Here is a 13,962-nt window from a genome sequence, read left to right as displayed (position 1 = left end):
AGAAGCCCTAAAGGCTTAAAAGCAGTGGCCTGGAAATAAACTTCTCCCTCCACCTGGAATAGAGTGAACTTCTTACTTTCAACCTTGAGAAGTATCTAACTTCTCAGATGACAGAGTGACCATGGAAGGACTGCAGAGAAGAAAGATGACAAATACAAGGGGAATTACAGTAGGTACACACTCCCACAGAAGCAGCCTCATACTGACGTTTTACTTCTCTAGTTCTTCTGGCAAACTTTGAAGTAAAAGAAGTACAAACCCATTCCTTAACCTGCAGGTATAAGACAGATCTCAGATAAACCCCCTAAAGGGTTTCTAAGAAGATGAGAGAATTAATTTCTTTTCCCTAGGAGTGATCAAAGCCTAGTATCTCCTTGCTGGACCCTGGAATATACAGGATTGCTGTTATTAAGGGGGCAAAATGGGAGTGTATCTGAGGGACACTTCCCCTCTCAAAGATCCATGATTCCCTTCCCACTGAAAACTCAAACAAAGCCCTTGAGGCAGTAGCTCACTAAATGGAAAAAAAAAAAAAAAAAAAAAGAAATAGAAGGCCATCTTCTACGAGGCCACTCTAGTCTGAATTCCAGTATAGGTAAATTTAAATCATCGTTTAACTTTGGAAAAGTTGTCCATAACAAATATGTTTAACACATCTTTTTCTTATTATAATCATGTATATTTTTCTTGTAAAAGACATAAGTATATTTTGCATTCTTCATACATAGATACATGAAAAATAATGGGATCTGGACATTGGTTAGAAAAATGACCTGGTTAGAGGAATGACCAGTCATAAATTTTTGATAGTACAGACAGCTTCCATGATGATTAAATTATCGTTTTCCAAACTAAGAAAAAAAAAATTAGAGACCGCCATTTAAATAATAAATGTGTAAAAAAGGACACAGGAGAAAAATAAGCAGCAGACGTTTTGGTTCTTATAATCTGTACCATCCAATACGGGAGCCAGTAGTCATGCTACTTAAACTCAAATTCAAATGAATGAAAATTAAACACAGCTTAGTTCTCAGTTGTCTTAGCTACATTTCAAGTGCTCAATAACCACATGTGGCTAGTGGCTGAAGCAGATCTAGAACATTGACATCTTTGTATAAAGTTTTATCTTACTTTATGTTGCCAATTTATCATTTCCTCCACTGGCATCGATTGGTATAAAGATTAATCCAGTTTCCCAAAGTGTAGGATTATTTTCCCCCCCAGAGAGGTTTGTAAACTAGAAAAGTCTAGCATCCTATTTAGCTTCAAGCATTTTTCCTTCATGTCTGTGATTGCCAAGGCCCAGGCTTGATGGAAAATCTCGTGATAGCACTAACTCAACATTTTACAAAGCTACTTGAAATGATTATAGAACACACTGTCATACTTTAAACCACACTTGAGTCAACGGACCATGTGCTTTTTGGCAAGCTGCTTTTGCCCTTCACTGTGGATTCTAAAGTAACTTCATGGACAGTGCTGGTTTTAAAATGGCCATTTTTAAAGAAAGCCTTCTCAAAAATAAGATGCATGTCTATATAGCATAATGAGAATGAGAGAGAAAAAAAAAAAAAAAGACAGGGTTGGCTTTAAAAACTACTCAGAAAAACAGATAAATAGAAGACAATCAACAGAAGTATGGGCACAGTTCTTGAACAAACCCTTCAAAAAAGAGGGTATACAAATTACAGTAAGCATAACCTCCTCAAAAATCAGGAAAATGTTCACTAACACTAAACTGCATATAATGAACAAGCACCAGAATGGCTAAAACTTTCAAACGTTCATTTCTAAATGTCTGAATTTGTGGCGCAACTAGGAACCCTAGTACATTGGTTTTGACAGTCTAAATTGATAAAACCACTTTAGGAAATTTTTCTCATTATTATCAAAGTTAAACATACATATATCCTAATTTGGTATTACCCCTTCCTAGCTCTATACCTATGAAAAACGTTCATAGCAATTCTATTGAAATAACCAAAAACTGGAAACAACTCAATGTTTATCAACACGAAATGAATACATAATTGTAGAATAGGCATACAATAGAATAATATTATTCATGAAAATAAACAAATACCTCAAATAACAACATGGGTGATTTCACAAATATTTTGAACAAAAGAAGTCAGAGGGGAAATAATGTATATTTTATAATTTCATTTGTATGAGATTTTAAAATTAAAAAAACTACCCTAATCTATGGGGATAAAAATCAGGTGAATATTTACCTTTAAGAAGTAGTAGTAACTGGGAGGGGGCTTGATGGGTGCTTCTGAGGTGTCAATATAATTGACTTATCAACCTGATGAAGGTCACATGGGGTTCACTTTGTTAGAATTTAGGAGCAGGAAAACAGTAGTGGTGGTGAGCTCTAGTATCACCAGGATGTCTGGTTTCCCTTTCAGCTCTGTCACTTAGGCTGTGTGCCTTTGGGAAAATTTTAACCCTCATTATTTGTATCCTAATAAATACTACTACTGGATTAATTGCTCCACTTTCTCTCTTAGCATGTTTTTCTTATTTACTGTGATATTATTAACATTTAGCATATTTCATGACCCATGGAAATTGCTCAATAAATAATTATTAATAAAATAAATTACATACATCATGTTTCCATGGAGAATATTACTTATTTTTCATTTACTGAAAACTGAACATGTTCCTTAGAAAATATGTCATGCAGATAAAAACATTTTGTTTTGGCCTTCCCATCATGATGCTGAAAGCTAGAATATGTATGAACACAGAGTTCTGTGCCCATGAATACCCAGACCACATAGTAGAAAGGCTCCCAGTTTATGTTGAGGGTCATTTTAGGCTTCTGAAAAGTTAAATCTTCTTCCTGAATATCTACATCCTCCTGAAGAACTAAATCTGTCTCTCTACTCTTTATATTTGCTACTGTAAAGTGATGACCAAATAAAAGAAACACCTATAGAATTTATTAAATGATCTCTTCGGCCCTTTTTTAGTAACCAGCCCTGTTTTCACATAACAGTATTGCCCATGAATAAATATGATTTGGTCATCATTACAGGTACTAAATTCATACAAAGGTGAAAGCTTTATATACTTTTTATTATAAACTACCAAATGTTTGGTTAATTTTTAAAAGCCTGCCCAATAGGACATTTGCATTTTCTGATTACAGTTAAGCTTTTGTTGCTATGGGTCTGCAGGAAGGAGTAGGGGAGAGTCTAATAGGAAACTCCTTGCGTGAAGCTGATCTCCTGATTCCCTGCCCTATCTGTATCCAGCAACCCTCCTCCCCCAGCAACTGGAACAGGAAGAAAAACTTCCCGGGAGGAGATGACTATTTTACCAGATACTTCATATTCTAAAGCTAGCGTCTGGGGGAATTCCCTGGCGGTCCAGTGGTTAGGACTCAGTGCTTTCATTGCTAAGGGCGCGTGTTCAATCCCTGGTTGGGGAATTAAGATCCCGCAAGCCGTGAGGCGCAGCCACATAAAATAAAGCCAGTGTTTGCAAATCATGTGTTTGAAGACTGAATGTGTAGTACCTAGTGGCCTCCAAAAGCCTCAAATAATCTTTAAAGTAATTCTGTGTTAGTACTGCCTTCATAGAAGCAAATAAGATACATCTTCTCCAGAAGAAGCCACCATCAACCTTCACCTAAAAGAAGTTCCACAGATAAAGTTTTGAAGAAACTGAGGTCACAGTTCGAGAAGATAGATGAGCATAAAGTTAAAGACAAGAAGGATAGGCAGATAAGAATGCTGAGAAGAAGAAGGAAGAAAGGAAAGAATTAAGAGGAGGAGGAGGAAGAGGAGGAGAAAACAAGCACCACTGGCAAAACTGGCTGAAACAATAGAGCGCAGAATGCCAATCCCGAAAACTCCATATATTGGAATCATGAGACAGAGATATAATGTATTTAAAAAATACAAAAGGGTAATCAAAAACACGATTAAAGGAAAAGAAACTTTTTAGGTGACTGAGTAAGTTTTTTAAAGGAACAAATAAAACTTTTAGACATATAAAATATAATTGACCTTAAAACTCAGTGGTTGGCTTTAAAATAACAAAAGGTATGTATAATTAAAGAGAACCAGAAGGAAGTTCTTAAGACTGTTTTCAAATCCATCACAGAGTCAAAAAGATGAATAAGAGTATAAGTTTCTGTTTTTTAAATATTTCATGAGACTTCAAGCAACTTTATGAATAAGCTTTGCTGTTTTAGTCTACTGAGCAGAAATCATTTCCCAAGTCCTCTACTTAAGGTGTCCTTAAGATATTCTTATATGTGTGTTTGCGTAAAAATGTAAATATATATTTATAACATACAAACAACCTTATATATTATTTATATAGAGAAACATTGCAATTTGCTGTCAGAGAAAGCAACTAATATTAAATAATTCAAAATAACAAAATTACTAATTAAATGAAGATGACAAAATCCACCACAAATTTCGACAGTATGGTACTCACAGTAAGAACAGCCGTAGACCTCAATTCTGAGCCCAATGCGGCCTTCTCCGTTCCAATCCAGAGGCACGATGCGCACATAGCGGGCGATTACTGGATGCTGTAAATCATGCCGAACCACACTATCGGAGTTGACGTTCCCAGGAAATGCCTGAAAAATAAACGGGATTCGAAAATTAGGGGAAAATACTTTAGAAACAACTAACCATGTTCTCTATGTGCTACAATAAACATAAGTTTTCTTATCCAGTGGAGGGATTTCATATTCCCTAAACCATAAACAATTTGAAAAAAGGTTCTATACATTCTTTATTTGAAAACAAGTCCAATTTTAAATGGGAACTAGGCCAAAGTTTCCATGGGTCCTTTCATATGTGGAAATGCACACATAGGTTAAAAGAATGAAACACTGTGGCGCGCACGGCAGTATCCAGTAAACATTTAAATTACGAGTTCTATTATTTCACATTTAAACTACACTATAAGCAATTTTTCACAGAATCCAACCGTATTTCTTGCTTTTTAAAAATCTTCTCTATGTTACCTTCCCATGCCATCATTACAAATTTGAAAATTTTTTCAACATCAGCTCGGTAAAAAGAGCAATTGAATATGTTGTGCAGAGGCCGGGGACTTCTACCTTTTATTAGCATAAATATATATGAGTGGATCAGAAACATGTTTATTTCATTTTTCTTATTTATAGAAGATTCTGTCAAGAATCATTTGCCATGAATCTTTTTTTATGTTGAAAGTTCATATTGTCTATATTTTTTCAGCAGAGAACAAATGGATTTTCTTTGGGCATGGCTATCATTCATCAGCAAACATTTATAAAACATTTACTGCATAATAAGTATAAAGCAAGATAATACGGGGGGCACAGGGATAGGGAAAGCCATAGATGCCACACTCAAAAAGAATAATAAGAATTTAATAATAGGAAAAATGTCAGTATAAAATTACAATTTAAAGCAAGGACGATTTAAATCAAGAGACCATGATATTTTAGAATATGTCAAATAAATGAGAAATATATGTGTGAATTGTTTTAAACATGAGCTGCTTAATTTCACATATACATTCTAGCTGTCCCTACCTTAGATAACTTTAGTTTTTGGAAAGCTATATTCTACATGAGATCCTCTTTTATATTTGTTTAAATCATCTCCTAAACATTGAAATAAAAATTTTAAAAACAACACTGAACTTTTTTAGTCACAAAAAGATACAACGTAAACGCTATATTACATTGCTAATCTGTTGTATTCTTGACCTAAGGTTTTGAATTTGCTTCTATATAAAATCAGGAGTTTCATCTTTTTGAAATATCTCTTTTATAACAACTTTTAAGAGTTATAAAATTAATAAGAGGCAAGTAAAGAGATGCTTTTAATAAAAAAGTACATAGCAGCTTTGAAATGGAAGGCTCTGGTTTAACTGCATACAAACATCACAAAGGTAAGTTTGTGGTATAAAGTTGGTTACCCAGCGCTCATTCTCCAGTCATACTCCTGGCCTCCAAAATACAAAATGTATAATGTAAGACCTAGTAATACAGGGAGCATACTGAACTATTTCCTCAAGATTTAAACTATTTTATAGAACATAAGATGGTTCCAACAATCTGCATTGTGGGTAATAGTCTATAACATGTACAATTGCATGCTTTGGAAACTGGGATCCTCTTTAGCAATGATTTTTGTTGTGTTCTCCTTGGTTTTCCTCAAGCTATATACTACCACTGCCTTTTCAAAATAGCCACACCCACTTCAATCCTTCATTGGACAAAACCATTTGAGCTTTAGGTCTTAAATTTCATCACTTAAATAGATATCTTCTTTGCATCTTGTTGACAACATTTAATTAAGGAAAAGAGTAAAAAGTTTTTTTTTTTTTCTTTTTAGGTATTTTTCTAACCAGCTTTTAGTTTTACAAAGAAGCCACAAATCTAACTATTTTATTAAACCATGGCTGAATTTTAATATCACTATTGGTTGTTCTGGCTTCAAAAGCAACACCAATGAGAATCCCTGTCTAAAATCACATGAATTAAATCCTTGATGGCAGATAGGTTAATCTAAATATTATGGGTGTTTTTAAAAATTAATTTATTTAATTAATTTATTTTTGGCTGCGTTGGGTCTTCGTTGCTGCGTGGGCTTTCTCTAGTTGCAGTGAGCAGGGGCTACTCTTTGTTGCGGTGCGTGGGCTTCTCACTGCAGTGGCTTTTCTTGTTGTGGAGCACGGGCTCTAGGCACATGGGCTCAGTAGTTGTGGCACGTGGGCTCAGTAGTTGTGGCTCACGGGCTCTAGAGCGCAGGCTCAGTAGCTGTGGCGCACGGGCTTAGTTGCTCCACAGCATGTGGGATCCTCCCGGACCAGGGCTCGAACCCGTGTCCCCTGCATCGGCAGGCGGATTCTTAACCACTGTGTCACCAGGGAAGCCCTGAATATTATCTTAAATAATATTCAGCAAAAGCCACCAAACAATTTTAACTTAAGGATCAACTATAAGCTTAACATGGTGCTAGGTGGTATATGAATATTAACAACAACAAAGACAGCAAGTAACTTTCTTGGAACCCTGCTTCTGAGACATTTGTAGCCTTATGAGGCCTGAAAGAAGAAAAATACTCCTCTGCGTTTCTCCTCTACTCCCAGTGCTTTATTTCTGACACCAGATGTAGGGGTTTTCCCACACGTCACACAATTCTTTATGGACACCAGCTGGCGTCCCATAACTTAACTTAATTCTAATACTATCTACCTGGAGCTAGATTCAGATCCCACAGGTTAAGGGATCTGTCCCACAAGATGACCCCCACTTCAGATGCCAATCTCAAGTCCAGTTTGTCACCTACGCTTCTGACAGACCATACGTCGGAGGTTCCCACGACCCCCTTCTTAGATTCAATCACTTGCTGCACAGCTCACAGGACTCAGGAAAACAGTTTACGTACTAGATTACTGGTTTATTATGAAGGATGTAACTCAGGAACAGCCAGATGGAAGGGATGCATAGAGCAAGGTGGGTGCAAAGAGGTGCCAAGCCCTCTCCACACGTACCACCCGCCCAGCACCTACACTTACCAAGCTTTCTGAACTCCTGAACTTCTGGATTTGTATGGTGGCTACAGTATGCAGGCATGATGATTAGGATGCCTATCCTTCTCATACCTATATGAGAAAAGGATCTAAAAAAGAGTGGATATATGCATATGTATAACTGATTCACTTTGCTGTACAGCAGAAACTAACAACATTTTAAATCAACTATACTCCAACAAAAATTTTAAGAAATAATATACAATGAATATATATATATTGAATATACCAAGTTATATAATATGTATATATTGTTATATATTACAGGCATGCCTCATTTTTCTGCTTCACAGATATTGTGTTTTGTTTTCTTTTTATTTTTTTTTTACACAAATTGAAGGTTTATGGCAACACTGACTGCAGCAAGTCTATTGGCACCATTTTTCCAACAGCATTGTTCACTTTATGTCTCTGTGTCACATTTTGGTAATTCTTGCAATATTTCAAACTTTTTCATTATTATTATACTCATCACGGTGATCTGTGATCAGTGATCTTTGATGTTACTACTACAATTGTTTTGGGGTGCCATGAACCGTACCCATATAAGATAGTGAACTTAATCTAGAAATGCTGTGTGTGTTCTGACTGCCCCACTGACCGGCCATTCCTCCATCTCTTTTCCTCTCTTTGGGCCTCCCGATTCCCTGAGACAGAACAATACTGAAATTAGGCCAATTCATAAATCTAAGTGTTTAAATGAAAGGAAGAGTCAATTGATACAGCAAACTTCATCGTTGTCCTATTTTAAGAAAGTGTCACGGCCGCCCCAGCCTTCAACGATCACCACCCTGATCGGTCAGCAGCCGTCCACGTGGAGGCAGGACGCTCCACCAGCAAAAAGATGTCAACTCCCTGAGGGCTCAGATGATGGCTCACGTTTTTTAGCAATGAAGCATTTTTAAATCAAGATGTGCCCATTGTTTTTAGACAGAATGGTATTGCACACTAAATAGACCACAGTATAGTATCAACATAACTTTGACACTGCTTTACGGGGAAACCAAAAACGTCACGTGACTCACTGTATTGCGATAATCTCCTTATTGTGGTGATCTGGAACTGAACACACAATATCTCCCAGGTACGCTTATATATATATATATATATACACACACACACACACACACATATATGTATATGTGTGTATACATATATGTGTGTGTGTGTGTATATATATATATATATATATATAAAATTACATATATTGTATACACAAAGGCCAGAAATGCAAACATCTTGAGTATACTTTGCATGTTCTGAGGACCGTAAGGAAGCCAGAGTTTATGGAGCACAGTGAAGAAGCAAGGAGGGCCTGCAGGCCATGATAATGTTGTCAGTTTCATTTTAATTGGGCTGGAAGGAAATCCATTGCAGAGTTTTAAGCAAAAAAGTCACATAATTTAATTTTTAAGATTGGGGCCAGTAAAATCTCCCTCCCCAAAAGCAAAGTTCCTAGGAAAATAGAAGAAGACTATAGCATAATATAAAACCTAGGATAGTGGTGGATGGAATAATCTGGTGACATGTGCTCCAGAGGAGTGGGGTTGTTTATGGAAAAGGTAGGAATGATGGAGTGGATGTGAGTGTTGGAGAGGAGTGACAGGACACTTCTTGTATCCTGGATCCCAAATGTGTGACATATGTGAGGAGAAAACAAAACAATACACAGAACCACTAGGAATGAAAGCTCTTCATCCACTGAGCTCCTGTTGGCCACTGTATTATAAAGGGATGGATGTCAGAGGAAGACAAAGTAGGCCCATCTGTGATGACATCATTTCAGCATCTAAATTCAGAGCTTGCTGAAGAAAGCCTACAGGCTTTTTGATTATTTGACCTGTGTTCTCATTTGTTTGCTTTTTAGGAAACTGAAAGAATATCGACTAATACAGAGATATTTAAAGGGAAAGATAATTAGTGAAGATTTAAATATATTGCATTTGAGACTTCTCCATCAGATTGAAAGGTCACATAGAAAATTTGAGATGTTTAGGATAGCTTTTCAGAAAGGGTAACATTTATTATTTATGAACAAATGCAGGGCATATGGTATTCAGAATTCACAGCATCAGTACATTGTGTTTTTTGCACTTCTTTTCATTTCCAAGCATACTGAGATTTAAGACAGTACCCTAAATTGAAGTTTAAAACATTTCAAAAGAATGGTGTAGGTGTTACCAATCATTGTCTTGAATATAAAGGTGTAAATATATGTGAAATGTCTCATCTATAGCAGTATTTGGAAAAGTTAAGAAAAGTAGAAGGAGGTGTAGCCATTGATTTTATAAAAACAACACCTAATATTTATATATCACTTTATTATTTAAAGCATTCTAGTACATTCTGTATTGTTTGTGCCTCATAGGAAATTCTAAGTTTGGAAGGGATGCTATTTTTTCAAATCGGGAAACTCAGGCTCTGAGAAATTAGAGGACTTAACTGGATGTCGAATAGCTAGTCTGGGCAAACCAGGGCAAAGTAACAAGAGCATCCACTCCCACACTGACTTTTGTTTGAGAATCAAATTTTCAGCTGGGAATAAAGCTTTTTCTATTTATGCACAACACATTTTATTTTTGATATTTGATGTTACCTATTTGAATATCAAATTTAAAGTTTGATAGATAATTTTTATCCTACCACATTTTGGATGTACACTTGATTTCCAGCCCACTTATTAGCATATTTTGCCTGCATCCTTTACTTTTCTCAGCATTTTTATTTCCATGAATTTTGACAACATTAATATCTTCTTTTCTCATGCATTTTCCCCAAAGATGCTCCTACTGTGATCATTAGCCAAAGCTCCTCTGCAAATTTTAATACAAGCAATTAAAAAGTTTGAATGACACTGTTTATTATGAAAAGAAAGGCAGGTCTGCTATAGTGCAAGTACTATTTAAGTAGTAATGGCTACATTGTCATAGGGTTTGAAAAGAACATTTTTTTCCCCACATCATTTGACTCTCACACTCACTTGCACTTTTTCACATGAATGTAAAAAAAAAAAAAAAAAAAGGAAGGAAAAAACAAGGTAAGATATACAGCTGATTTTTACAAAACCTTTATGATTTGGAAATCTGTATCAAAAATTGAAAAATTACAAAGGAATTTGAATCTTTCTTGAATAGAACACTATCCTTTAAAATTCAACCTTCATGGGGCTTCCCTGGTGGCGCCGTGGTTGAGAATCTGCCTGCCAATGCAGGGGACACGGGTTCGAGCCCTGGTCTGGGAAGATTTCCACATGCCGCGGAGCAACTGGGCCCGTGAGCCACAACTGCTGAGCCTGCGCGTCTGGAGCCTGTGCTCCGCAACAAGAGAGGCCGCGATAGTGAGAGGCCCGCGCACCGCGATGAAGAGTGGCCCCCACTTGCCACAACTAGAGAAAGCCCTCTCACAGAAATGAAGACCCAACACAGCCATAAATTAAAAAAAAAAAAAAAATCAACCTTCATTTAGACAAATGTCACACAAAATGTATGCTTTGTGGATACATGGAAGCACCAGCCAAATCCATCATTTTAAGACTGAAAATCAATGTACATAAGCTTGTGAATTACATGTCACTGCTACTAAATCTCCCGTACTGGCTGCGATTTGTATATACGCTTAGAAGGATTTTTTTTTTTTTTTTAAACTAACATAGCATTTATGTAATTCGCCAAGCTTTACGCTTAGTAAAACTGAGAACAATATAACGTAATGCTAAACTTACGGTGCTCGTTCTGAGTTACTGTCTTATAAATTATTAAAATATACAGCCAAGAGAGCTTTTTTTTTAAAAAAAATTGTGAGTTGTTCAGAAAGCTAACTGCAGAATAATCTAAGTATCACTGAAGTTTTAATAACTGAAAATTTCTCACCATGTGCACTAAATATTTCTTCTAGTTCAAATAATTCCGATGGCCTAAGAGAGGAGAGGCAGACTTTTTCTGTAAAGTACCAGATAGTAAATATTTTTGGCTTAGCAGGCTGCATACCTTTCAGTCCCAGATTCTCCTTCTCCTTCCTTTTAATTTTTAACAACACTTGAAAAAATGTAAAAACCATCTTAGTTCACAGACGTTAAAAGAACAGGCATGGACCAGAGTTAGCCCATGGGCTAGAGTCTGCCAACCCCTGGTCTAAGACAATCTTTCAAATTAATAAATCCTCCCTCAGATAGGATGCCAAATCTAAAATCATCAGCAGACTTTTGAGCCACTTGGCATTTAAAAACCAACAAACTTTGGAAAAGCATTTTGTCAACCCTTGAAGCATATGATTTATCAGACTGGAGGAAAATATATAGGTATTTAGAAGGATGTTATGTATAATGCAGGAACTAACATTTTCCCTCAAATTCATTATTATGCAGTTTGAAGTGTAACTTAGAAAGTATTTTATGAAGGGAATAAATATATTTAGTCTTCACTAAAACCTCACCTTTTCAGAAACCTAAAATAAGGGATTGCAAGCTCAAGGTTTTGCTTAAGACTGAAAAATATGTCTAAAACACCCAGCTCTTGTATAAGCAAGCCTAGGAGGAGCTTTTAGTGCTACCAACAAGTCTCATAAATGGCAAATTATGTGAGAAAAACAACAACACACGAATACTTCTTAAAGTGAGAGATCTTATTTTCTTAAGGCAGAAAATGCCGCTGCTGCCATAGAAACACATATTGATGAGTCCTTAAGCTGATGTCATAAACCTGTGATCATTCTAATTACTGTTCTTTCAGTGAGATTTTATTTCTTGCTGGATTTTAAATGTTATTGTCCTCATGCCATCAATTCATATCAAAAGGTAGAAACAGATTTTCTACTGTGCAACCTTGATCGGAGTCTGCAAGCCTCAGTTATACTCCCTGCTGAGGCAGAAAGAAAAGAAGTACCTTCATAAAGTACTACACGTTACCGCCCCACTCTGGCCTCTTCACGGGCACGCTCTTGTCATCCTCTTGATTCGGCTGTACAAACACATCCTGCAGGACTCAGCTTCTGGAGTAAGTCCATTCCCTGACACTCACTCCTCAATCACCCACTGTTCTGCAGGGAGCCTCATAGCATCCTATACTTTTCTTTCCCTTCATTCAATCATAATAACTTCATGATGTTTGTGATAATCCACCTAATCACTGTTTCAGAAGTATGTAAGTCAGCATGGAAGCTTGTGATCAAACCTCTGGTCCACCGCTATTCTGCTGCCCCTAGCACAGTGGTTGGTGCTTAATGAGTATCAGTTTACTGCCCGGTTAAATGAATAAATAAAAGTGTTCATTCCCAAACTCCCACCTGTTTACATTTCATAGCTCTTATTTTTGGATGTACCAAAGACTAGTTCAAAAAATATTTATAGTTAATAAACCATATGTTAGATAATATCCTACAGGAAAAAAAATAGAGCATGCTTGTCTGATTCGACAAGACACTAGGTTAATAAAACAAGTTTTCCCAGAGTTATGAGGATGTCATTATCAATAGATAAAGTGTCTGGGAATTCCAGCGATCATGGGGGAAAAACAGAAAACAGTCATGCAAAAATCACATCAAAATCAGGGGAGAAATGCTAGGATCAATGTGAAAATTAACACACACATACACACACACACAAACCCGACCATCAAATCTCTATCTTCACTTCTGTAATGCACTTGAACTCTGCTAAAAGCATATTCTTTAGATTTCTAAACCGAACCGCAGCAAATATGTTGGGGGAAAAACGCCAACATATTTTATCTACATATAAGCAGCAATACTCTCTCTGGACGCTTCTGCTTCTGACTCAGATATTTCTTATCCTTTTCGTGTTATGAACAGATCTTAGAATTATCTCACTAGAAGAACCATTAATCAATTAAAAATTATGATGCAAAACAGTCATTTTGACTTAAAAAAAACAATAAGGCAAATATCTTTAAAAATCTAGCTCTTTCATCAATCTTTCCCTTTATTTTTTATGGGAGTCACATGGTGATGGTGTTCTATAGGTTTCATCCTTTGCTCAGCTGCTCTCAGCACACCCAGAAGGTAGCTCCAGTCTTTTGGATGGCTTCATTGTCTCCCATAGATTATTCCCATGGGATCTTGGATTCCTCTTTCCCTCCTTCCCTTTCTTTTGTCCTTTTCTTTTTCCTTCTTGTCCTCCCTCCCTCCCTCCCTCTTTTCTCTTCTTCCCTCCCTCCCTCCTTCCCTCCAGTGGTTTAATGTACTACGTGAGCCTTTCTTGCTCACATTTCAGTACAGCCTGGAAAGAAGAGACAGAGGGACTCTGCCCCACATAGTCATTCAGGGACCCAGGCTCACCATATTTGGTTCTCATCATTAACCTCTGGTTCTCAAGGCCACCAAAGAAACAGAAGAAAAAGCATGGAGAAATGTACAGGGGTGGGGCTTATATTCAGATTTAGA

The 13,962-nt window shown here is 36.6% G+C and overlaps 2 protein-coding genes across 4 annotated transcripts in view; one reads left to right on the top strand and one right to left on the bottom strand.

Moving 5' to 3' along the window:
- Positions 1 to 13,962, bottom strand: part of CNTNAP2 (contactin associated protein 2) — a 2,064,732-nt gene that overhangs the window by 1,225,453 nt on the left and 825,317 nt on the right. For both annotated transcript variants that reach the window (XM_082473843.1, XM_082473842.1), the window contains exon 5: positions 4,462 to 4,609. In XM_082473843.1, coding sequence (XP_082329969.1) covers positions 4,462 to 4,609 — 148 coding nt within the window. The remainder of the gene's footprint in view (positions 1 to 4,461; positions 4,610 to 13,962) is intronic.
- Positions 1 to 13,962, top strand: part of LOC309666434 (uncharacterized protein) — an 817,765-nt gene that overhangs the window by 545,979 nt on the left and 257,824 nt on the right. The gene's annotated exons all lie outside the window — the stretch shown is intronic.

Source organism: Balaenoptera physalus (assembly GCF_965194825.1).
Source record: "Balaenoptera physalus genome assembly, chromosome: 8".
Taxonomy (NCBI): Eukaryota; Metazoa; Chordata; class Mammalia; order Artiodactyla; family Balaenopteridae; genus Balaenoptera; species Balaenoptera physalus.
This window is presented reverse-complemented; position numbering and strand designations above follow the sequence as displayed.